We start from the raw sequence: 27,723 nt of genomic DNA, 5'->3' as shown, positions 1-27,723 counted from the left end.
ATAAGGTATTTTGTGATCCCGTAATGGGTATCATTTAAACCTCAACAAAGGTCGGAATAAAACTTTCAAATTGTGAAAGGTACTCCTTATTACCGAAAAGGGTACCTGTTAACACTCAAAAAGGTTCGAAAATATACTTTTAAAGGTATTTTGTGCTACCAAGTTAGGTGTCAAATAAAACCCACAAACAGGTCTAAATTATACTTTCGCGCCATCAAAAATATTTGCGCCACATTTGAAACTGGTAAACTTCATCATTTTCAGACATGGTAAGCAATACACCACTTCGATATAAAAGAGACGGAAAGACACGAGAGTAATATTTTCCTTCCATCTCAACTTTTAGTGTCTTTGTTGTGGGCTTACGGGATGAGGGTAAAATTTTGCCTTCCATCTCGCCTTAAGTGTCAGCGCCGTAGGCTTGCGGGGTCGTGAGAGTTCGCATAGTAAGCAAAGGATCAACCACTTAAAATTTCCCGATACTACATTTAGCTCCCCCTTGTTAAGGAAGGTGTGATACTGTTATAGTGTAAAGGTAATTCAGGGTCACATATACATGTAAATTTTTTGAATGGCGACTGAAGGCGTAAGCTCGGATTCAAACCTTTATATTAACTATGTATGCCTTATATCATAATTGTATTGCCTTTAAATGATGTAACGTATGCTAGTGTACATAGCTGTCAAAGAAAATAATTAATATTAATTATATGTAATTAAATATTTAAGAAAAACCACTAGCTAGGAAACTTGAGATTGAAATTGAAATCTCGGGTAGAAAACCACTACCCTATTCTACCCTACCGAACCTAATCTTTATGGTTATTATTAATATTCCAACAGAGATTTCTTCTACGCTGTCATTACTAGTGCTACTGGTGAAATGAACAGTTAGTGTTAGAGAATTTGGGCTAGAAGTATTATATCATGTATTTTACTTTAGTAGTGTTAGTTAAAATCAGCACGCCGGAACTAAAAACTCCCTCTAAAGGAGTCTGTTAAGTCCTTTTCTAGTTCCAGGGTACGATAACATACCACCAGAAGCGCTGAAACTCTAAAAGGTTTCACTATATACCTTATATTTCCAAAATACCCCTTTCGAAATCATTTAATACCCGTACTTGGAGACAACTAATAGACTACGTTCATGGGTACTAAAAAGGTCGCGGAGGTATTTTATAGTACCTTCAAAATACCTTTATTTTTGACAGTGTAGAAGGACTAAAAGATCTGTATCTTCGCCAACTAGGACAATGTTTACATTTTCTCTGTTGGCGAGTTCAATGGCTGTTCTTGCAATAAAAGTATCTGCATCGTTCTCAGCTTGTTTTACAGTTATCCCGGCTACTTCCAGTTTAGCTTTTAGTAAACATATTAACGATTCTTTATTTTTCGAGTTTCTAAGAAAAGTATCTTGGCTAGCTTTACGCCCAACAGTATATGCCCCTAGCCTTTCATTAAAATACTTAACATAGCACGTTTTATGATATCTTGCCTCTGCGGCAATTAGGTCAATTACACTGTCCAATCGAGCTTGCACTAACCTTGACCACTCATCATTGCGAACCTTTGACCGTTCCAAGAGAGTTTTTTTATTTGATTCGTCCTGACTTCATAAACTATGTCTCTACTCTGATTTTTGGAATCAGTTTCAGCATTTTTCCCACAAATTAAACATTCTTGTTTAAATTCAAACGTTGGAGTTTTTGATCTTAAACTTGCAATTTCATCCGATAAACACGTAGCATTTGCTTGGGTAGCACGCACAATGTTTTTCTCCCGTGTATAAATTCGGCGGCATTGTTCATGAACACCAACATTTTCAGCAGTTTGCATCTTATTTTCTAGCCCATCACCTCTTCTTATACTCGCACTTATAAGCGCACCTAGTCCTCAATCACTAGAACAGTATTTTGGCCCGGGTTTGTTTGACCACACAACAAACAATCCTCATAAATCACAAAAACAACAAAAGATCTAATTACGAATTAAAAAGGATGATAACATTCGATTATGAGTGGTGTACTCTGTACTGGGACGTCAATGGCTATTAGTTCCAGTTCCAGTTATAGTTAATGTTAGGAGGGAAAGATGGCGCTAAAGTGTAATTATGAATTTTAAAGATCATGAATGAGAACTGAAAATTCATTTCAAGGTAAATTATTTATTTAAAACAATTTGTTATTAAAAAAATTAGTTATATTATTTAAAATATCAATTTTAATTAAACAACGGTGCAAAAATGACCAAAACTCTTAGAAGTAAAACTTTAGGAAATATTATAACAAACAATTTGAGGCATGAAACGTGTGAATTGGATGATTAGATCACGAGTTATGATCATTTTAGAGAAATTGGGCGGCCATTTTTCAAGATGGCGGACACTTTTAGCCCTCTTTAATCGTAGGATAGACAAAAAGTCTTAGAAGAGCGCTTCCTACTATTTGAACAGCGAAAAGTTAAAGAAATCTTTAATTACATTCGGTAGAAACTTTGCATTTCACGAAATTTATCAATTTAGCTGGTTTTAATGCATGTTTGCCAGCTTCCGGTTGGTTTAACGCTAAAAATGAATAAGGTAAATTGTGTGGAATGTCTTAAGCTACACTATAAGAGTTTTTGTGATTCAATCCGATAATTACAGCCAAAGTTACGTAGAACTTTAGTAATTTTGGCGGCCATTTTTCAAGATGGCGGATTTTCCTCAACTTGCTGATTGGGGGAGATTGCACCATGTGAAAGAGCGCTTCAAGTTCTATAAAAGTCCCCAATTTCAACACTATCGCAATTTGTTCCGGGTAAGGCCCTACAAGGCTAGATTGACTGTACTATTCTTCTCATTTCGCCCGCGCGGGAAAAAATCCGTATGTTGCGCTCTCTCTTGTCGAAAAAAAAATCCCGCTCGTACGGCTCCTCGACCTCGAGTCGTCGGCTGCTTTTTCACCAAGGGAGTGTTTTAGTCGTAAATATTTATGTTTTAACAATTTAACATTAAATCACGGCGTTTGTGTCAGTACTGAGACAAAAAAATGCAGGAACTCAATGTAATTTACCGATATTGATCAAGAATTCTGAAAACAAGAGTTGTTATTGTGACTTGAAACCAGAAAATTATACAACTGAGCTAAATCCAATCCACTGATCTCTTAACTGTCTTAACCGAGGCTACTGAGCGAAATATTCGGCTCCTTAAATAGCTCCGGTATCATTGGGTAGCTTCCACTACACGCGCTTCCGGGGAAAAACCGGAAAGAATAGTAAATAAGATTTTTGTTCACGTGGCGGCCGCAGAGTGTCGCATATAATTGGGACGCTGGCGGCGCGGGAGAAAACGCTGGAGTATAAAAATGAATTGCCTGAGTAACTTATAGGGAGCTAACATATTATTCACTCATGATATTATTCACTCATGGTTTTAATTAATAATTCACCTTATTTGTATATTTATCGGAGTTTTTGATTCTTGTCGACACACTGCGTGCAATTTTCATCAAATCCCGATCTAAATTTAATGAGCCATTGGAACTTAGCACCTTTGTCCAATCGCACATAGTTTAGCGAGATAAACAATGTTGCAACTTAGGCGTTTACAGCAGCTGTTGATAGATTTGTTGGGCCTCACCCAGTTAGCCTCACGAGTAAAATCATACAGTGGTAACATTGAAGGTTGTTATGTGGTGGCGGAAGGTCGCAAGAGTGAACAACAACACAAACCTAACATTCTTTGGTAGAGATTGGCCGATAGCCGTTTAAACCGATACCGAAATATCGGTTTAGCCAAATATTGGTACCATTAACAGTATCGGTGTCGGCCCATCTCTGTTCTTTAGGCAGGTTTTACTTTTTATTTATTGTAACGGCTGCGGAGCTTTGTAATTGTAAAAATAGTTTTAAAATAAAATAAAGATAAGTATTTCAAGTAGTAGTTCTTTTTCTAAAACATACCGTCACTATCCAATAGATCAACAAGCATGACTATTTCTAAAACTAACCATGTCTGTGAACCAAAAAGGTTGCAATATAAGCTTCATTTTAAGAAATGGTAGCGTAAGTCAAACTAGACGGCGCTGGAGGCTCTGGAACTGGGTTCCCGTCTCCCGAGAATGAAGAAAAAATACGTAAGAAATCTAAGCCATGGTCCTAAAGAACATCCAATAACCAGTATCAAATAATATAATGACTTCAATTACCTTTAGTTTTATACCTGGATTGCTTTTTTCAACAAAATTTTGACCTGATAGCAAAGTGTTTGTTAGCAAGAGTGTTACAGTAAATTTATAAAACGAAATTAACATTCTAAGGCGGTAAAATACTTAACAAGAATCGACTTCTCAAAAACAAGTGAAACTTCCGGAGAATGAAGCAAACTGAAAATGTCAACTTAACTTGTCATCAGGCACAAAGCTAGGCCCTCCCTTGTTCTCATTCTGTTTGAAAATCGAAGAAATGGGTATCAACGCGCTAACAGCTCAACCTGACGTCTAATTCAAAAGGTAGTTTTTTCCGTACTTCCTTCATTAACTAAAATTAACATACTTAGACTTAATTGTTTTTGATGGCACTTGCAAAATACACACCCATAATACTTAATTGTTAATTTAAGAGTATTCCGAAATGTAACTTCGCTGTTTTTAAGTAAGAGGTAGGGAAAGATCACGAAAAACTCCATGTTATTCTCCATAGGAAGTTTAGTAAAAGCGTGTGAATTTTTCTTTAACATTACGGAAGAGTGTCAAGTCATATCTACAAGGGCCTACCGGCCTGTAGAATATCGCTGTTAATTTAATAAGGGAATTTCAAATGTATAATTGCCCAACCTTATAGACGTTATGTATACGTTTATTAAACAATGAACATTTTAGGATAAAATCCAAGAGTCCGACATTCCCAAAAAAAGGAACGGGATTTCGTGATTTAACGAAATATTTCGTGATTTCGAGAAAGATTTCGTGAATTCGTCAAAGCTTTCGTGAATTCGCCAAAGCTTTCGTGATTTCGTGAATTCCCCAAAGCTTTCGTGATTTCTTTTATTTCGCAATTTCACCAAACATTACATGAGTTATTTTTCGATTTCACAATTTCTTCTTTGATTTCGTGAATTCTTCAAAGATTTTGCAATTTCGTGATTTCTTCAAAGATTTTGCAATTTCGTGATTTCTTCAAAGATTTCGCAATTGCGTGATTTCTTCAAAGATTTCGCAATTTCGTGATTTCTTCAAAGATTTCGCAATTTCGTAATTTCTTCAGAGATTTCGCGGGAATCGTGTGGGATTTAGTGTAAATGTCAAACCCCTCGGATATAATATTTTGAGCAAATGTAATTTTGGTGAATAAACCAAGATCAGCAATTTTTCACAATATTTTTTATATTCATGTCTTTAAAAGTGGAAATTTTAATATCGGTTACTTCAGCTAAATTGTTTACTGAACTAAATAAATCGGGTTTAGTATAAACAAAAACTAACATTCGTGCTGGCAAACTAAGAATATGGTTGAAATATTACACACCAACTTGGTTGTTTATAGAGATTTGAATAAATATTTTTGCTTATTACTAAAGACGTGCAAGTTAATAGCTAGGTAAATAAGATTGTAGGTAATCCTCCACTCGCCTCGGAGAGGTAAATTTTGGTTTCCCTACTTGTTATGAGTTTCTAATCAACAATTTGAAATAGTCCTGACAGGCATTGCAGTTAATTTTGACATTACTGTGTTTACACGGGTTCCATTATTAAATGAAAAGTAAAGTTTCCATAGAATATACATTACGTTTAAGTTCGTACTTTGACAATTAGAGTTAAGTACCAATTTTTACAGAAAGTTTGGAAACGCATTCACTTTTTAAAAGGCCGTCCTATTTTTCACAGACCTTTTCCAAAAAGAGAGAATAATATATATTGGAAAACAGAAGTTATGATACATTATAGATCATTACAAATATACACACAGGCGATAACGATTTCTATCGTTCATTTGTTTAGGGAAATCTGTATTCAGAAAATTAAAGTACAAACATTGAAAAGCAATTTGAGTTTTTTGAAAGGTATAATTTGTTTCCAATATTCCGAAATTGCCTGTATATTTCAACCTAATTATCTATATTACCTTTATAAAAAGAATCGTTTTCACTATAAATATACTCTCACTTTCGAGCTTCACATTTCACTGTTTAGAAATGGGTACAGTCTTCACATTATTGATTCAAGGAAAATAACTGAGTTTATACCCGTCAAAACATTTTACAATGACAGAGTTTTACAATTTAACATGTCTCATTTTAAAAGCAAGTATTTCATTATTTCAAAAAATTATTGTTTTGATTTAAATACTTAATCCAATGTATATATCATATTATATGAAAAGCTGCACAATGTTGAAATAGGGTAACCCTTCTCAGCTGCCGACAACTGCTAAATAACGCGAATATCTTGTCTACTTAGAAATTTTTGAGTAACTATCGAAGGTAGTTCGTGGTTCACCAAGTAGTTGGTATTTGAGCTAGCTACAACGCTTAAATCGTATAATATTTCTTCATTTTACGCTTTTAGCTTTAAAATTGAAAGTTCCCATAAAACTTTTAAATTCTTAAAAAATTAGGATTTCTTATTTTATGGACCCTGTTTAGCTAGATGAATGTTGTCAGCGTAGTAAATGACACAGAGGGTCTTTGCTAGGAACAAGAATTAGGTTTATTTATTCGCTTAAAATGATACAGATAAATTATTTAACCGATTGCCAAAGAACGCGAGTTTAGGCGGCCGCAAGCGGTGACTTATTCGTCGGGGAGACTCTTAAACTAGCCATGGCAAGCTTTATAAGCTAGTTTTTTCCTACTACCCACACTTAGAGCGTATAGCCGTGAGGCTTTGTGCTCCAGGATGAATTGATGGAGTGTGAGACCCTACGCGGCCCAACACTGCCGGGGGCCGCTAGGTCGCATGTGTGTAAACTGGGAGGGAAATGAGGTTTACTTGGGAGGTGAACGGAAGGGGGGTGGGGGTTAAGTCACCTCCGGCGGACACGGGGCAGTCGGCACCTATAGGGTAGGATCGCCGACATGTGTCTTATTCCCTCAAACTTTGCCGTCCAGAAGCTTGGCTTACAGGAGTGCGCCACACTTTAGGCTTATCAGCTAGTTACGTCCTGGTTTCGTTTACCTAGCGGGCTAAGCAGACAGCTTTTACAGCTTTACTATCCCGGGTCGGATGAGGCTCCGAGGCGAAAAGACTATTTCTCTCGGCCTTTCCTCGCCTTTTATACCCCGCGACTAGGGGCTGGTTTCTTGGGTCGGGATTTCCATCCTGTGTTTGGCCGTGAGATGGCTTTGGTGTGCTTTGGCGCCTTTGGCGCGATATTTGAATGTTGGTTCTTACCTGGGCGCGACAATATGTACGCGTAATGAAGGTTGTAAACTGAACTACTTGTAAAAATTGGTACACTGACACCTTTTCAACATGTATAGTTGTTTTTTCTCCATCATACAGGGTGTTCCAAAAACAAGGTAAGACAAAAGTACTGTACAATAAGTTCTATTGGCAATATTGCGTTCAAAATGTTCTATGATATTTTCATCTATGAGCAACCTTTTACAAGTCATGAATCTATAGTAATTAAGAAACTGAAAGACTATGCCAATTTTCTTAATTCATCTTTCAAACAACTGTAATAAAACTTAGTTAAAGGCCATAGAACACTTTCGAACCAACAATCCTTCGGTCCACAAGCACTGTTTGAATATCTTATGGTAGAGCAATTTAGTAAATAAATTACAAATGCATACTTGAAAACATATTGGTCAAGATTCGCAATTGCCATGTCATAAGACTTCCATTAAACCGTTCGTATTATGACCCCCTAACAATTAAAGATTATTTAAACGAAACATCGCAAATATTTCATATTAATATGGGATCAGCTCAGTTTGTTTTATCAAATATCGCAATATAAAAGCTCCATGTACCTCGTTAGGCATTGCAACCTCGCATTTGCGTGCAATAAATGATCGCTAAAATCCAATCGTACCATTAATTAATGCAGACTTAGGCGTTTCGTACGTTAGTTTAGAAACTTTTCATATAATGGGAGACCAAAGGCTTACTTTCATTTAATTTAGCCAAATTAACGTATTTACGATTCTTCATTTCCTTCTCTACAAGAGCTTACAGATCCCTAAAACATTACACCGCGCTGGACTAAAGTGTCAGGGAAAGTACCGAGACTGTTTGCTATAGTGAATGCGTCAATTAAAATTAGTATTTAGCTCCTATGGAATTTGAAATTCTCTTTTTCCGGCATGAACTCCGTAGGTAAATAGGTTCAGTAAACTGCGATTGCAGTGTGTGGTTTTTTTACATGAAGAGGAACGTCTAAGACAATTTCAGCTTTAGTCTCATATATTTTAAATTTTTACATTTTTTTTACACCAGAAAAGCCCATGGGAGGAACCATTACACTCAACAGATAGGCTGAACTATTTTGCATTTGAGAATCACGAAAAACTTGGGTAACAATTTTTATATTTTAATTGGGATTTTAAGTGGGGCCAATTCTGTAACGTTTTAAGCGAGTTATCGTAAGTGAAAACTATCTCTTCAAGGGTTTGTGTCTCGAAAGTCAACAAACGACTTTATGAGAACGCGAGATATAAATTGACGAATTGTCTTAAGTGTCATGAAACCTTCAACAAAGAGCAACTGTGGTCTCCTGATTCACCTAATGCTTAAAAAAAGCAAGTTTGTCAAATTCCAGATTCATATCTTAAGAATAGGACAGGCATGTCATTAAATTAACACTCACGTGACAAGACCATAATAATTTAATTTGATCATCTGGTTATTTATTAGCGGGGGCGGAATCGTGAGAATCCGCCACTTTCCGTTCAAAGTTTTGGCCTCTTTAGATCTCACGCTCTCATAGATCGCTCGAGTTTGACGCTAATAGTTTAAGCGATTATTATCACTTGCGATAACTCGCTTAAAAAGTTTGATGATTGCCTCAAATGTTTGATAATTTCAAATAAATTTCCAGATTCAATGGTCTTGTTTTCGAAGGCAAAAGCGGCAACCCCAATGACAGCCTTATACTATTGAAAAATGTAACAAAAATTTTCATTTTAAAAGTTAACTTCAAGCATGTAACATCTTTGATTTCAGTTAGCGCACATTGCATTATTTCCCATGTCACCAGACCTTTCATTGATGCGGAAGTTGAATATTACAATGACAGTTCCCTTTATGTTTTCGTACAACGCAATTTTTTCTCATTTAAACACAACGGCTCACATTATGCCTCCAGGACCGTTTGATGAAATTTTCAACCTTTCAAAAGAGGTATAGTAAGCCACAAAAATGATGAAATACCATTTGATTTAAAATAAATTTCGTTCAATGAAAAGCCTTAAACATTGAAACTAATTTAATCAATATCAATGTGTGATTAGGTGTGGATATGCATTATTGCTGCAGCGCTTTTACTCGCTCTGGTAGGAATTGTGGACGAATACCTTAACGGTATTACAAAGAAAATTTCCAGAAACTTTGCTGAAAAGATGTTCCGCAACTATCAAATCCTCTTGGGTCAAAGTAAACTTTTAAATTTTACTCTTATGCAATTAATACGTCCCTAGGTTTTATTACATTATCTTTGTGCGCGATTTCTCTCCTGAATTAGCAGTAATTTCTACTGTTGCGTCTAATTAATAGGTTTAGGTAGGGAAAAATTTATTCCGCGAGCCTCAGTTAGTAACGGGACTTATTGCTCTACTGCGAAATGCTTGGGGTCGCTGGAGCAAAGTGCTAGGGAAAATTATTAAACAATGTTGATCTTCTCTCATATTCATTAATGGGGACTTAGACAATTGTGTAGGAGCAATTCCTCTAAATGCTTGTGCTTTCTATACCTAAGCGACATAAGTGGCCATTTAGCAACGTTAGGCCTGCGCGAATAGTGGCTTTTCAAAACGAATCGAATATGAATCGAATAGAAATCTCCTTTTCGAAAAATCGAAATTGAGTAGTCGAAAATTCGGTTACTCGGTTTTATCAGATGAAATTATTTTCCCAAAATGACTACTCCGTATTATCAGGTGAATATTCGTTTCAAAGCAAATAATCAAGTCTAAAAATGTTGTAGCTCCCATAGAAGGGAATTTTTCCTTTTTCTCTGGTCCATACTCCCCAGTGAGAATGGCTTGAAAGAAAAACTAAATCGCATTGAAAATCCCAAAAAAAAACCCCGCTTCATATGTGTATCTTTCCATTTTTACTCCAAATCTCGATTTTAATTCGAATTTCACCTCTTGGACTTGATTAATCGGTTTAGGAAATTGTATTCAAATAAATGTCAAATACTCCATTCAAATTAAACGAATACTATTCCAAAATTCTAACATACGCACAGGCCTACATATAGTGAGCTTCCACAAGCTGTAGAAAATTGTTCTTTCGAAATGTTTCTAAAATTTCACTTAAACAGGTATAAATATACCATCACTACCGGCGGTTCGAATCAGCTTTGCCACGTGGCTACTTCAATTGCTGATTTTCATCAACATCTTCAGCGGAATTATGAAAGCAAATTACACTGCTCATCCCAAATATAAAATTAACAGTATAGAAGACATCCTTAAGAAGCCTGACATGGACGTTTATATCCATGAGACATACGAGAGGGAAATGTGTGAAACGGTAATAGTCTGTGCGCCACGTTATTTCAGCGAAACAGTAATATAATTTATTTTCTTAATATAAGGAAATTGAAGAATTTGTTGGACTATGCGAACGAAGCCGAAAGACAAGGGGAAAGAAGTACACGCCTGAAATCATTTGGAATTTATTTGTAGCTGGAAAGTTGGTCAATGTTGGAGACTTTGCCGGATATATAGTGTTGATGGAGTATTTTCTGAATTCTATCAAAAACGAGACAAAGAAGGCAAAACTAAAGCATCTTATGCATATTAGTAATAAAAGGTACCTGACCAGACCCGCAGTATACTACGTCTCCAAGAACATGAACAATAGCGCTTTGCTACTGATAAATAAAAGGTTAGTACCAAAGTCCAGGAACCCTTTCTAACCTTAGAACCTGAAGAACCTATGATAGTAATCTTTTCTCTGATATAAAAGTTAACGAATTGGTTTATTTTTAAATGGAATATCGGAACAGAAAAGATTCATGCCTAAAGCCGAAGTTTTAAGAACGTGGTTTTAAAAATCAGATGCATATATAAATTTTTATATAAGGAGGTTATTAATGTATTAGCTTTTCTCCTGGAAGAGTTTGTGTAAAAAGTAGAGATGGCCGATACCAGGCTTAACCCGATACCGATCGGTACCGGTGCAAACATGAACCGATGCCGACCGATATTACTCACTATAATCCGAAAACCCGATACTTCAACCGATACCGATATTTTTAGTAGTACAGTGCCATTTACATAAGTATTGAAAATATTAGGAAATAGTTATAGAGTAATTTCATGAATTATACTACTACAATGTATACTTCCAAAATAATATCACGGCTTATTGACATTCATAGAAATGTATTATCACCATCAATACATTACTAAAAAAGTCAGGTAGCGGCTTAGCGCCATACAAAGCATTTTAAACGAGTATCGGTTTACTATAATATTAAGCCAACCGATCCGGTACTATAGGGAAACACCGAGTATCGGTGCCGATACCGATATGGTATCGGTACCGGTTCATCCCTAGTAAAAAGTATAAATTTGTATAATCCACTTATCCTGTTGTTTCCTATTTTGTTTTTAATTTTTTTTTAATAAAATCTTCGTTGCAGGTTAATGTCGTTCTACGAAACCAATCAATTCGTGGTGTGGCATCGTCGCATGCAAAGAGTCTTAGGGATGAAATTCGAGCCCTTGCCCACGACGCCAACTGACACTAGCAGCCAACCTACGAGACTCAAAGACATGGCTCATTTGTTCATGCTAGGAATTTGCCTTTTAGGTTTGGCTCTCATAATACTCATATTAGAGATCATGTTCTTTAAGCTCTCCTTAATATGCAATGGCCGGAAATTACGGCGTAAGAAAAACTGCATTATCATCAAAGGGCAAAAAAATGTTATTCTAAAGCAAAACACTCATAAATAATAGAGATATTTAATGTTACTCCACTTTTATGTCTGATGATTGAAATTAATATTAATCGTTGTCACTTATTCGTTCTCATTGTGTTCAAGAAGTATACTAATTTCAATAAACAAAACAATTAAAAAGATTATCAGTGCTATTCATATTAAGCCCTTGAGGTAGATGTACTTTGAAGTAATACACAATGCTTGTAAAACGTAATGTTATTTTGGAAGTTACAAAAGATTGTTTTGGCAAAATATTATGAAATTATTTTATGTTGTGAACATCAAGTTAACCGTTTCAAATATCTATTGATGCATTCCATGAACACTTAATATCAAAAGCTATTAATTTTCATGTAGATTTCTTGTAATGAATAAAACATCATTTTAAAAAAGGGTACTCCATAACAATTTAGAGGAATTTTTGAGACACCCCAATGACAAGTAGGGTGGTTGAAAGGACGATAAACTCCAACTTCACTAAGGTTGTCGGGTTTTGGGCCGAGAGAAACTGTCTCTGGTGTAATATGGAAAATTTGCTGAGTCACGCTCTCCCCCTACCCTTTTTTTATTGAACCGAGTTTTTTTTTTTTGAAGAAAAAGTAAAAGACGAGCGCGAGTTCAAAGATGTACTTGTTAACTGAACATTAAAATTTTCCATTTTAAACCTAACGAAATATATTCGCAATTATTTCGGAACTAATGTAACGACAATGAGTCCGTAAATGCACTTTCAAATTTGACAATTTAAGTTGAAGTTCCAAGATTGAGAGAAAATTTGGCAAATCACTTGTTTTTTTAAATGATCATCCAAATTCTAATATCCCTTTTTCAAACAAAACACATTAAAATGTAGGAAAAACCGCAATATTGATGCAAAGCACATTTGGGGAAATATACATTAAATGCGTGAGATTTATCGACAAATTTAATTTGTTTGGAAAATTTTCATTTAAAAAGGATTAAAAACCAATCATTGAGAAGGTATTTAACTTTTTTTTCAAAGTTATAGTTGGTTTATAATATTTCGAAATTGACTTTTTTTAACCTAATTACTTATTTATTTGTATTAACCTAAACATTTTGAACGTTTTAACTATATGTACATTGTACCTCATATATTTGAAATAAAACTTTTCACTTTTGTATATTTTCGGTCAAGGTGTAATAAAATGTTATTGTAAATCAATACACCCAAATGCCAAGGTGTAATAAAATGTTATTTTAAAGCAACATACCTAAAAGTGAAGGTGTATTAAAGTGTTTTTGTACAGAGACACTTCTATAGTCAAGACGCAATAAAAATACTGTGTAAAGCAATACATATATATTCTAAAATATCTTAATAAATGAATAAACTCTTCACTTAGCCGTTGTCATTTTGCAGAAGAAATTTATTAGGTTTAATAAAAAGCAGTAAGCAAAAGATTAAGAGCTGCATTGTTATTCACCACTTCAGGCACAAAAACTGTGAAGTTAAATGTAAAGCCTGCAGCAGATATTTTGTATTCTGCTGCTTTCAAGCGGCCAATTTCCGGAATACCGTGAGTGGGGATATGGTATCCTTTTGAAGACGAGCTTTTGTCGTTCTATGCTTCGAATTGAAATTCACAGATATTCACCTACTTTAGAGGTAATTTATCGGTCTAATTCACATCATCTGTTTTCTTATATATTACGTGAAAATGTCTGTTTATTGGAGGCCTCGTAATAAAAACAAACGAAAGTCTAATAAACCCCAAACAAAACTTGGCTGCCGTGTCCAATGTTTTGATTTTGAAAATGATTCGTTAGTACCGAGTAAGAGAGCGGAGCCCTCATTTAAGCAGTTCCCTTATGAGTGAATCCCATAATAGCGGTCTTCATAACCGCGGTTTACGAAATAGCAGTTTACCCGTTATGGCAGTTCCCTATATAGCGGTTCTCGTATACAGCAGTTCCCAAAAGACCAGTACATCCGAGAAGTGGAAAAAAACTATAGGCGTATATGGTGGTGTAGGTTTGGTTAGGTTTGGTTAGTATTAGGGTCAGTATAGGTTTTGTAATTCCAACCCGAATGGTATTAAGTAAAGTTATGTTAGCGTATGATTATCTTATTGTACTTAAAAGGTAATTGTTCAAAACTTAAGCTATAAACTGCTATTTCTCAATACAGTGGTCGCGTTTTCTTAAACAGCCGTTTTCAGCAACGCCGCCGTTTTTATGGAACTGCGGTTGCTATTTCGGGAACTGCTCATACAAGGTACACCCGATGTATACGACATGAAATCTTGGTTTCACTGTACTTTTGCCTTGTCGATAAGTCAGAGCTTAGCTTTAAGACTGTATCTTTTACCTTTCTCAGACGAAAGAGTTCGAATTTCTAGACACAGATTCAGGTGATCATAGATTTTAAAATTCAACCTTGAAAATAACATTCATTCATACTATAGGTTTCCCCTAGTCTAGTATATCGTACAACGACAAAGAATATTTTTCGTTCGCTAGAAGCAACTTGAATAATTCTTGGCCTGCGCTCTTAATACTTTTTCACTTCTTCTTAGTTCGATTTTACTTTCACTGTAGTCATGTTAAAGTTTACTTGATTATCTATTGTTTTTTAATAAAGAATACATTAAATATTGTGAGCTTCTTATTAACAGTTTAAAATGAAACTTGAGAGACATTGCATGTACATTAAACCCTAAAATCTACAATTTTTTTCTATTTCCTATTTTTCGTCATTTGTAGTATAGAACGGAAAAAAAGGTTTTCATAAAATAAGTACCTCATTAGGGTCCCTAAATGCACTTTCAGATTTTAACAGCTAATGTTGAAGAACCAATGTTGACTGAAAGTTTCGCAACTCATTTCATTTCTAAATGGTCATCCTAATTTCGAACAAATTTTGGGAAAAAAGCACATTAAAATGTAGTATAACCGTAATAATGACATACTTCATATATACTTCAAACATCACAACAAATATGCATCAAATATGATAACGAGATTTATCGACCAAATTGTATTTAGAAGTTTCTATCCAAAAAGGATTAAAAACAAATCACCGAAAAGCTATTTGCATTTTTCCAGAGATATAACTGGTTTCCAATATTCCTAAATTGCCTGTTTTTGAACATGATATATTTATTTGTACTTGCTTCAAATTATAACTGTTCTCACTATATATATTCTCTTTCGCGGAAGAATATTTTCACTGTCGTTTTTGGCGTGGTAAAGTTCCGGAATTTTTTCCTGTCAATGGCTGAAGAAATATATAAATGATTGAGTTAATACTAACTAATCCATTCCACAATGAAGAATTTTTACAATATAACGTGTCTCACTTTAAATGCAAGTATTTTGTTATTTTATGAATTATGTTTCTAAATTAAATACCCGAACACGGATATTCTGATTACTTAGTGAAATCGCAATTAAATCCAGATTAAACTGATAGAACCTTCAGTAAACGCCCATCGACGTAGTTCCCTGTTAAGATAGTGGTTACTTTCTTAGCTAGTTGCTCCGCTTAAATATCTTAATTTTAAAGGTTTAGAATAAAAATATTCTATTAGGCATATAAGGATTATTTATGGTCTTATTTTACATAATAAGCTTTATCTGGAATGAAGTTTTTACACCAAACAGCGACCTTAACTTTATAATCCTGATGTCCCTCGTCTTAGCCACCCATACTATATGATAGAGTCAATCATAATCATGATCAATGTATAGCATTCATTTCCTGACTTGACCTTTAAACTCTCACGGATTTGCGACATTATCTTTCTTAATAAAAAGGCTCAGGAAGTTTTTTATCTCAACGAAGGGGGAACAAATTTCACCCTCTTTCCTAAAATTTCACTAGCGAGTTTGTAAAGCCTTAGTCCAAGACGTTTTATATATAATATCTGTAGTATTTCCCTAAAATTTCACTAGAAAAACCCTTGGAACGAACCATTCGATTCAACGGACAGGCTGAATTACTTTGCCTTCGAAAATCACGAACAACTTGGGTAACATTTTTACAATCTTTTCTTCTTACAATTCATTTAAAATGTGTGTATCTTTCAACCGTCTCAGATTCAATGCTCTTAGTTACACAAAGAAACACAAGGACTACAATGATAACTTGCTAGTTTTGAGAAATGTAAATACATTTTATATTTTTAAAGTTGACTATAATAAATTAACACCCTTGATTTCAGTTAGCGGACATTGCATTATTTCCCCTTTCACCAAACCTTTCTGTTATGCGGAAGTATAATATTACAATGACTGTTCCCTTCATGTTTTCGTACAACGTAATTTTTTCTCATTTGAACACAACGGCTCACGTTAAGCCTCCGGAACCGTTTGATGAGATTTTCAACGTTTCAGACGAGGTAGCGTAAATCAGTTGATTATTTACATTATATAAGACAATTTTTCGCACGGTATTAGTTACTCTTAAAGAGTTGTTAATTTACTTGGACCTAACCTTTATTAACGGGAATTTAGGTTTGGATATGCGTCGTTGCTGTGACTATCATTCTTGCTTTGGTTGGAATTATGGATGAACAAATTAACGGCATGCGAAAAAAAATCTTCAGAAATTTTGCCGACAAGATGTTTCGAAACTATCAAGTCCTCATGGGTCAAAGTAAAGTTTATGACAATATACATACGAAATGATCCCGGTGTTTATACCTCTCCGAGTCCCGATGACGTCACGGAGAGGTATTACACTGGATCTGTCTGCCTTTCTGTCTGTCTCTCTGTCTTTGTGTCTGTCACCACCTTCGCAGTTGGCAAATCGGCGCAAACGTATTTGCAATATCCGGACCGCTTTTGCAGTTCAAAGAAAGCAATATTGGCTTCTACTATTTTAATCGTTAGGGTTAAGATATACGCGGCGATCGGTTAGGGTTACGAGAAAAGTCTAGCCTCCCAATGGCAGGGCTTCCACCAAAGATTCACGCAATCGCGGCTTTTCTTAACATTTACTGTGAAGCAATAGCCTTATATTCCCTAAATTTTCAAAAAATTCCGGAAAATAGGTTTCGCTAGAAGTCAAAGGTTAAAAAACTTAAAAATAGATATGTTTATAATTATTTTAGGGATAACGTTTCTTAAAACGACTTAACTAGAATTAGAAAAGCTCCTAATTGGGCAGATAGCTCTCGCCTTCACTCAGGAGGTTTATTTTGGTTTCCCAACTTGTTCACAGTTAACATTGAACAAAATTACGTATCCTCAACTACCACAATTTTACAAAGTGGACTTGTACAAAACTGTTCTTAATTCTATATTTTCCTAAACAGGTATTGACTTACCGTCACTACCAGCGATCCGAATCAGCTGTGGAGTGTGGCTACTGGAATTACTGATTTTCATCAATATTTTCAGCGGAATTATGAAAGCTAACTACACCGCTCATCCCAAAAAGAATATTAACAGCATAGAGGACATCGTTAAAACGCCTGGCCTGGACGTAGATATCCCCGAACCCTATCAGAGCGAAATGTGCAAAACGGTAAGTTTCTGTAAGCCACGCAGTTCAATTTCAAACTGCAATAAATATAAATTTATTTTCACATTATTATTAGAGAATTGAAGAATTTGTTGAGCTGTGCGAACGAAGCCGAAAGACAAAGCGTAAAAGATACACCAATGCTCAGAATTGGAACTTATTTGTAGCGGGGAAATCCGTCACGGTTGGAGACTTCATCGTTAATATTATATTGATGGAGTATTTTCTGAACAATTTCACAGAAACACAGAAATATGAAGTAATCAACCGAATGCATATGAGTTATGAAAATTACCTCACCAAACCTATAGTTTACTATATTTCAAAAGACATTAACAAGAACGCCTTGCAACTGATTAATAAAAGGTTTGTCCTGATTGAATTTAACCTTTTCTAACCTCAAACAAAAAAGGTTAAATATATCAGAAGTATATGATAAATCTCTTCGAGTGAAGTGTACCACAAAGCAGGGTAAGTGTAACGTTATTCTTCCCAACATCGGAAGAATTGGAGTTATTAAACCGAATCACATACGCGATAAATAGTTCCCTCATAATTACTCTATTAGCGTTTAACTATTTGGCAAGTCCCGCTTGTGTATTTTTTGTCCTACCCCAAGACGAGGTTTGTGGGATGATTGCTGGGGTTTTAGTGACAAACAATTATAGAATTCACCTTACAATGCTGTGCTCATCTGAGGTTTTATGAGCGGGAGAGCAAACAACAAGCTGCTCCAGCAGAAAGGACACTCGTGAGGGATATGTAAGATAATATAAATGTGAAACAATAGGGACTAAAAAAGCGAGCATGAGGTAAATATTTCTTTACTAGACGCCATACATCCAGTTCTAAGCGAGACTGACAATTGAGTGAATTGACAAATATTAACCTAACAGTAGAACTCACAGCAGACAGCTTAAGTCTTTAGAAGGAAAGTTTAAGTCATGACCTAGCACCATCCCTAAACCACCGCACCATCGCGCGCTTTGGGGGAGGCGGAGTCTATTTATCCTTTTTTGTGGCTTCAACTAGAGTTCGTTCTGGTGGAGTCACCAAATAAGTGTTTACTTTAACAAAATGGAAATCGGAATGATAAGGATGAAAAGTCCCGATCACACGGTATTCCTGTCGCCATACATTGCTAAAGCTATGCCAGAGAGACCTTGAGAAGTCGGAGCACTACTCGTCTGAGGGGGGATTCTCCCCCGCACGAGTAAAAAGGGTGAGACTGGGAAGAATGACGTTACGTAACTAAAGTATTAAGAGGGTACAGAGTGTCTTCATGCTTCTATTATCCCATTCTAGATATATGTACTCTTTTTTCATGAAAATGTTCTAAATATTCCCGATTTTCAAAATTCACAAAATGTCTAAAACTCATTTCAGGTTAATGGCCTTCTACGAAACAAATCAATTCGTTGTGTGGCACCATCGCATGGAAAGAGTGTTAGGAATGACTTTCAAACCTTCACCCACGACACCAACTGACACTAGCAGTGAAGCGACAAGGCTTAAAGACATGCGTAACATGTTCATGTTATGGATTTCCATTTTAGGCTTAGCTCATATATTAGTCTTATTGGAGGTCTTGTACTCTAAGTTTTTCTGAATGTCAAAAGATTTCAGCTTTGTTAAATGCATTTTATAGTTGTCGAACTTTAATTAACGAAAAGAGTAAACTACTAATTGCTAAAACTATCTTAATCTATGTTATGAACTATAATATATGTGCGTTAACCGCTGTCTACAAAATTGAATTACCAATGTTCGTTTAATTTTGAAGTACTAGGCCTAAACTTTTACATATAAATAGTCCTTTTGGGTTTTCTCTTTCCCATTGTCCCCTTGCTCCTGTGAGTCACGCATTCGGTGTGCATATTTTTAAACGCCACATTCGAGCACTCTGGCAAATACTTATGAAACTTGGTTTTTTTCAATTCTCCGTATTAAAGTGTTAATTTTTAAAATCACTTGTTATTCCACCTTATGAACTACAAATCACCGTTATTTCGAAAAGCCTTTTAATTTTATTTAATGGAATAAAATTGACTTTAGAGTTACTTTCCAGTCGGGAATTTTAAAGTTTTCCAAGCTTAACCATTCTTGACCAACCACTCCTTGCATAAACAATTAAAATCAAAATTAATGGCGTATCATTAACCCTGACCTTAGATGAAGACTGAATAAATATTTTAATCGTTATGCGTTAGTTTGGTCTTATTTCCTGTATGGTGAACAACTTAATGTCTGACACAATATTTACTGTATGAGTAGAATAAAAGTATCAATCGAAATTCACCTGTATAAAATACACTTGTTTTAAGCAGTTGAATAAGCATTTATTTCGATATGCAAAATTTTAGTCGAATGTCTCTCCCATACGTGACTTCGCCGTAACTTGTAAGGTTTCCCACAGTTCAGTTCAAACAGTTCAGTTTTCGGTTCAGTTCAGTTATTTTCGGTTTCAGTTTAGGGCCTAAACTGATTTGATTGCTTCAGTTCAGTTTCAGTTTGCACATCTCCAAACTGATCAGTTTTCAGTTCGGTTCGGTTTATTTCTTAAACTGAACTGATAAAAACTGAACTGAAGAGATAGTTAAATACTCTTTCGATCTATCGCGAGAAACGATATCAATACGTTCCAGCAAACATTAGTAGAACAATAGAAAACTGGCATCGTTTAGTATTGCATGCTGTATGATATTTTGGGGGATGTGTCGCGTATATTTCATCATTTATGCCGCGTATAGAAATTATGCATAGAAATAAGAAGAGATGTGAAATTACCGTAATTTTTAAAAATTGTAATTTACCGGGTAAATTACCGAAAAATTACCGGTAAATTACCGATTAAAATTTTGAAATTACAAAAATTACCGTAATTTATGGTACTTTATGTTTTAACAGGCTTATTACCGCGGCAATTTTGTAATTTACCGGTAAATTACCTTTCTAAAATTACGGTTAGATATAAATCGGTAATTTACGCGGTATTTGGTAAACTACCGGTAATTTACGGACGGTAAATTACCGACTCACATCTCTAGAAATAAGCTATTAATTTAAGTCCCATGATTACCTGGGACCCTCTGCAGAGAGACACAGGCTAAAAGAATACCAATAATTAGTAACTAAAAAGGGTATCATAATTAGATAATTAGTCAAATTTAAATTGTTCAATGTTAATAATTAGTAGTTAGTGAAATAAACATGACTCTTAAGGTATGGCACTTGACGATTCCAAAATACTTAGTAGTAGTAGAAAATTTTAGCGGTTAAAAGTTACAATCTGGGTATTTTGGGCCTCTGCACACTGTATTTTTCTTCTTGATAGATAATCTCTGAAGAGGTTTCGGTTCAGTTCAGTTATAACTGAAAACTGAACTGATCAGTTCGGTTTCCTGGCTGAACCGAACTGATAATTTCAGTTCAGTTTCATTTCTTGAAAATCTTAACTGGAAAGTTTCAGTTCAGTTTCAGTTTTAGTCCAAAACCGATTTGAACCGAACTGTGGGAAACCTTAGCCGTAAGCATTGTAATCATCATTAAAAGCATAAGTCAATTAAAGATCGCCGTAACTTAAAGCAGTGAGGAAAATGTAGCAGCTAGAAATCTTTTTTATTGATGAATATGAGCGCCATCTTGGAGAAAATCAGAATAGAAACTGGTCGAAATAACATTTTTAGTCTTACTATTTGAATCTTCAAAGTGTTTGAGCCCTCGAAAGATACATTAATTTTTCCTTCTACACTTGATTTTTTTATCTTAAAACAGATGAAGGAACTGTTACCACTTTGCGCTAAAAACGTCACTGTTAAAATAGAATTTTAATATCTGTGCAAGATGTTTTCTGCGTCAAAGGAGGATGGAAAATTTATATCCAGGTGATTTCGAATTCGATTTAGTTTGTTGGAAAACCATGGATTCCACATATTCGATATTCGTCGAGTCTCGAGCCGAATCCCCTGGTATGTCTTAGTCTTAGTTCGTGTCTGAATTGCGGCCTCAAGGGGAAGGCTTGGTCCTCGGTAATCAACTTTTACATTTAAACACCAATTCAAATATTTTTATTGATGGCGCCAGGCTGACAGTTGCGTTGAGAAAGAACTTTTAGAACGGGTAGGCTTCTATCTGTCCTGCATTAAATCTGATTGACTCAGTTTTAATTGAAGTTAAAAATATTCCTAGAAATTATCCGAAGAAATCTGGCATGAAGAGAATGAACCCTTTGAAGTAAGTCGATGCTTGCACGCATAGATATACCTCATCAGGATGAAAAGTAGTTCTTTAAACATCGAACAGTAATTATATTTATTTATTTTTCTCGTTTCATAAGGATTGTATGAAAGAAAAATCTACTTCTAAGCCGAAATAACTTGGATTTGGAAATATAAATTAATGTACAAATTGAAATAAAGTTAAAAATATTACAAAACTTTGACTACTACTGGTCGAGTTGACCCTCACCACTAATCGTGAACGGAGGGCGTAGAATTTTTGGGATCGTGCCTTCATACCCCCTACAAAAACGATCAAAATTAAAGGAGTATAATTCTACAGGGCCGGTAGGCCCTTGTAGATATGACATGACACCCTTCCATAATGTTAAAGAAAAAGTCACACCTTTTAGGGTTAGCGTCCCATAGAAAAAGCATTAAAAAATTTTCGTTTTTTTAACGAAATGATCATAGGCCATACGGAAAAAGTATAGCGAAGTTAGTTTTCGGAATACTTCTAAATTAACAAGCATTTATTAAATGGAAAACTTACCTGTTTCGATTTTTAATTAATGAATTCTAATTTTTGTAATTTAACTAATTAAGACAGTACGTCAAAAAATTACTTTTGGGTCAGAGGTCAGCCTAACCTTATAGCGCGCTTAAACCTATTTTCTTCATTTCGTTCTCGTTGACAACTAGAAGGTCCTAAGTTTGTGGGTGCTAACAAGTTACGTTGACAAATTTCAAATGTTGGGTTTCTTGCTGATTTTAATAATTTCTTAGCAGTAGACGCTAACAAATTACTTTGGTATTTCATCCGAGCTTGAGCACCTTTATATGTATTTTCTAATTAACTGTAGCACCCTTAATAAGAAATACGACGTTATCAGGTCGAATTTTCGTCTAGAAAAGTAATTCAGGTAAATAATTACAGTTAATAGAGGTTTTTATATCATTTAAAATAAGCTTTTCGACGTTCTTTACGGCCAAGGCTTAAGTTTTAGTTTGTCTATGTAATATAGTGTTTATAGTGTCTTTCCTTTTAAAGATTATAAGAAAGCTTATTTCCAGCACTGTGTTGGATTGGAATTACAAAAATACGCAGTCTGCTTCGATTCATGCTGCAAGTCCTAACCCTAGGGCCTAGGTTTTACACGTAACTTAATACTGTATTCATCATGACCGTTTGTTGGTAAAAAATGGCATATATATCCAAGTTATTATGGTTTAGAAATCAACGGTAGTGTTTTCACCCTGTGAAGAATTCAACTTCAAAATATTACAGGAAAGATGACCAAATGTTCAATGTGTTTTCCCTACGGCTGTTAAAAGAGTAGTGTTTACCTTAGCGCAGTTAATTCAACATTCTCATTTGAGGACAGGTATAAACGGTTTCATTATTTGTTAATCTCACTAAAATGCTACTAATTGTGAAGGTGTGTGATATAATTCCTGAAACTCCACCAACGTAGAGGACCAGAGCATTCGTTAAAACAATTTTGATCCTATTGAATCAGTCATACTGTGATGTTACGTTATCATTTTATAAACTATTTGTTACCAACAGTGGATTGTTTAATTCATAAGTAACAGTGGTACTGGTTAATCCAGGAGGACACTGTCGTTATATAATTTAATTGGTGAAATAATTTTCAGGTTTACATCACAGATTCTCTCAACGTAACCACGTTAGAAACGGAGGGTTACGTTGTTTGCTATTTCCATAGTCCATATTGCCGCTTGTTTATTGGTTTAAATTGCTATGAATTGTATAGTTATTTGATTTAATTACTGGTATTTAAGCTAAACTATAGAATAACATCATTCATTAACATATTGTATAGATAATCTTTACCTTACCACAAACCTAGAACAGGATATGATAAAAATTGAACGCAATGTGTTGGAAATAATCAAAAACTCCTCTAAACATTAGAATTAAGGTGAATTAATTGTTGAAAGTCATTTTATAAGCTTAATGAGCACTGACGACAAGTTAATTTCAACGTAATTAAGTATAATTAACGTGAAATTAAACCCCAAACATACATTTTTTGGATGAAAACTCAGATAACTCTTAAATGATGTTCTTGATTAAGATTGTATCTACCCAAGCCGTTAGTAAAGCCCCATGTGTTCTCTTTCACGCTTAAGCTAATTTAAATTTCGTTTCCTAGCAAAATGCCAACCTATTCTAACCAGGGCAAATTGGACAGCACGTTTATTTTGGGTGAAGGTCGCGGTAACGTTCAACTAAAGGCAGTGCTTTATGCCGAACGGTCTCCACACCGACAACATTCGGGTGCGAGCACCTTCGGTAGTGCAAGATCGTGAACGTAGAAGAGACTGTATAGTCTGTAATGAGGATAGAGACTTTGACATCGTAGATAGTTTTGAAGCCAATCTCATGCTAGTAGTAGAGCGGTGGAACATGAAGTTGCACTAAACCATTCTACTGTTCGTGCCAGTTTACAAGGGCATTACTACCGGCATAATCATATCCCCCTACATCAAGCCTTAACGGCAATACCATTAGTCTTACCATGCGTCATGAGTTTAGTGGTTGCAAAAGTAATGTAAGACACGGACAATCCTCTGGAAGAGTGCCTCAACCACAATGGTAGACACTTTGAATATTTACGTTGAGTTGTTTACCAAACAGTTTAGAGGTTGCAATTTGAGACCCAGGTTCTAAGAGACTAAGACTAATCGTAGGACTGTGCTTTAATATATTTTGTTGCATTCAGGCATACAATAAAACATGAATTCTAAACATTTATTTACACCCTGTATAATTTAGTATGACATCTCCCGTTGGCAGTATTGGGGGTTTTACATAAAGGAAGCTGTTGGTCTGATCTCGACAACACTGTATATGTATACAGTGTACGAAACAAATATTTTTCTTCCATATTTCAAATACCGTCGTTTTTAAACTTCTTTAATAAATAAAGTACAACATTATTTGCTTATCGAAATCAATGTTTTTACCTCTCCGAGTGACGTATGTCACGGAGAGGTTCTGTAACGATCGTGGGGGTGTGTCTGTCTGTGTGTGTGTCTGTTGTTACACCCACGTGACCGCGTTCGCAGTTTCCAAATCGGAGCAAACGTGTTCGCCATTTCCGAACTGCTTTCACAGTCACGGAAATGGCTCCTCTACTTGAGTTCTCTCTTCTGGTCTTTGTCCATCCCACACGGACACCAGTCTGTACTTACTGGTTTCTAATCACCACCATCTTTTGATCTTCGTCCATCCCACATGGACACCAATCTGTACATACTGGCTTCTAATCACCACCATCTTCTGGTCTTTGTCCATCCCACTTGGACACCAGTCTGTACATTCTGGCTTCTAAACACCACCATCTACTGGTCTTCCGTCTATTCCACATAGACACCAATCTGTCTCATTGGCTTCTACTCCATTATCATCGTTTGATTTTAGGATATACGCGGCGATCAGCTAGGGTTACGAGAAACGTCTAGCCTCCCTAATGTGGGATCGCCACCAAAGGTTTTCGCAATTGCGCTTTTTCCTTACTATTGTAATGGAAAAGAATCGTATATATACCCCAAAATGTGAAGAAAGCGGGCAAGAGGGGTACCCTTCACTTTAAACGTCAATATTAGCAAAGTTTGAGATGATAATAGGTATAACTTTATTTTAAACGATTTAACTATTATTAATGTTAATTATTGAAGATTAAAATAATTAAAAATTATTATATTTATTTAAATATTAAAGATAATCTTGTTTCTCAACTCAAAATTAAAACGGAAAGAGTTAAAAAGCAGTCTATGTTTTTGTCTGTGTGTGTCCGTCCATTGTTACACTAGTGCGTTGCGTTAGCAGTTAGCCTTGTGTTGATGTGTTAAGAAATCATACAGAACCTTAATATTCCCTTTTTCCATAATATAAAGTGAATATGTGGAAGTATTTTTTCGTAATTATGATGCATTTAGTACTTTTGTAGCTTTAAAGCTCTGTTTCATTTTGATATTCCAAAGATTTTTTTTAATATTGTTATTTGAAATGGCTGTTTATATATTACTTAAGCTATACTACATCTGTATATAGAATAATCCTTGGTTTAGTGATTTCATGAAGAAAACTAAGACCTAGACTCCGGCAGGTATATTAAGTATCATCCGTAATAGGCTTAGTGAAACAAAGAGTAAATAATTGAGGCCTGAGCCTTACAAAAATCTTCTTAAGAACTCTTAAGAAAATTCCTTGGGAAATTTCTTTGGAAAGCCTTAAGGCGTTCTTTAGGAAATTGGGGAATATTGGCCTCTTTTTCTTTGGAAATTACTTTAGAATTTTCTTGGGAAACCTCTTTGGAATTTCCTTGGGAAATGTCTTTGGAATTTCCTTGGGAAATGTCTTTGGAATTTCCTTGGGAAATATCTTTGGAATTTCTTTGGGAAACCTCTTTGGAATTTTCATGGGAAATATCTTTGGAATATTCTTGGAAAACCTCTTTGGAATTTCCTTGGGAAATGTCTTTGGAATTTACTTAGGAAATGTCTTTGGAAATATTTTGGGTAAATATCTTTGGAATTTTCTTGGGAAATGTCTTTGGAATTTACTTGGGAAATGTCTTTGGAATTTTCTTGGAAATTGTCATGGGAAATATATAGAGAAGTGGTAAATTAATTTAGCCACTTGAAACGAGGATAGTTCTTACATGCAGAACCATATCTCAATACAGGAAGTGTTGTTCTTATATGCTGAACTACACCCCTTATAGCGAGTTAAGATCTCGCATGAGGTGTGAAACTGCTTATAAAGTCAGACATTTAATCGACTTAAAACATCCGTAAACGGCAGAAAGTTTTAATCTTGTGCAATTGTATGGGGTACTAAGTGGGTTTTGGAGGCTTTAACGGCCAAGCAGTAGATATAGACGTTGTTGCTAAATTTAATAATGTATATTCTTTGAAAGTTTTTTGAGTATCAGAAACGCGTTTAAGCTAATTTTCTCTACAATGTTTTTAAAAAAATATTTATTTTGGACTCTAATTACGCTCGAAATAAAGATAAAACGTGCCATAAGAGAATTAATCAAAAATTCCGACTGACAGCTTATACTCCCTGTAAATCTAAACATAACGATTTTAATTACTCTTATTTTACTTTTAATCTATTTTATCCATTACATCAACACCTCACGGATTATTAAAGGCAAAAAAATAAAAAAAAAAAAATAAAAAAAAGGTAAATATAACATTCCATTTCAGCGCTTGCTGAGCCTTAGCTACGGGACAAGCCTTCGTGAAACGTTTTTATTTTTTTTAAACCATCAAGATAATGTCTATCTAGTAAAACTTTAGTTAAACAATTTGGGTAAAATATTTTGAGAAAAGCATAATTGCAATATATTTGGCCCTTTGAAATTCATCTCTAAAATTCTTAACTAATTTCGTTGGAAAATAAACCTTCTTTGGAAATTCATCTCTAGAATTCTTATCGAATTTCTTTGGATATTAAACCCTAGAGCTTCATTGGACATTTATCTCAATAATTCCTATCGAATTTCTTTGGGAAGTAAACCCTTGAATTTCTTTGGAAATTGATCTCAAGAATTCCTAAAGAATTTCGTTGGAAAATATTCCCTAGACGTTCTTAGGAAATTTATCTCAAGAATTCCTAAAGAATTTCGTTGGAAAATATTCCCTAGACCTTCTTAGGAAACTTATCTCTAGAATTCCTAAAGAATTTATTTAGAAAATAATCCCAAGACATTCTTAGGAAATTTATCTCTAGAACTCCTAAAGAATTTCTTTAGAAAATAATCCCAAGACATTCTTAGGAAATTTATCTCTAGAACTCCTAAAGAATTTCTTTAGAAAATAATCCCAAGACATTCTTAGGAATTTATCTCTAGAACTCCTAAATAATTT

General features: G+C 35.0%; 1 protein-coding gene across 1 annotated transcript; it reads left to right on the top strand.

Annotated features, from left to right (window-relative positions):
• The first annotated feature begins 9,284 nt into the window (after positions 1 to 9,284).
• LOC149627439 (uncharacterized) lies at positions 9,285 to 19,205 on the top strand. Its single transcript, XM_089852137.1, has 8 exons — positions 9,285 to 9,329; positions 9,440 to 9,581; positions 10,474 to 10,685; positions 10,750 to 11,042; positions 11,803 to 12,050; positions 17,388 to 17,599; positions 17,673 to 17,962; positions 18,983 to 19,205. Exons 1-8 carry the CDS (start codon positions 9,285 to 9,287, stop codon positions 19,203 to 19,205), a joined length of 1,665 nt encoding a protein of 554 aa, XP_089708263.1.
• The last annotated feature ends 8,518 nt before the right edge of the window (positions 19,206 to 27,723 follow it).

The sequence above is a fragment of the Phalangium opilio genome, unplaced genomic scaffold (genome assembly GCF_054372755.1).
Source record: "Phalangium opilio isolate 3A_F unplaced genomic scaffold, DU_Popi_V2 ptg000105l_1, whole genome shotgun sequence".
Lineage (NCBI taxonomy): Eukaryota > Metazoa > Arthropoda > Arachnida > Opiliones > Phalangiidae > Phalangium > Phalangium opilio.
The sequence above is the reverse complement of the archived record's forward strand: the minus strand, read 5'-3'. Positions and strand labels throughout refer to the sequence as shown.

Excerpts from the sequence above, each read along its gene's own strand:
- LOC149627439 (XM_089852137.1), top strand. The coding sequence starts at position 9,285 with ATGCCTCCAGGACCGTTTGATGAAATTTTCAACCTTTCAAAAGAG. Across the intron at positions 9,582-10,473 it reads TCAAATCCTCTTGGGTCAAA|GTATAAATATACCATCACTA; the intron begins GTAAACTTTTAA and ends TCACTTAAACAG. Across the intron at positions 12,051-17,387 it reads CAATGGCCGGAAATTACGGC|GTATTGACTTACCGTCACTA; the intron begins GTAAGAAAAACT and ends TTTCCTAAACAG.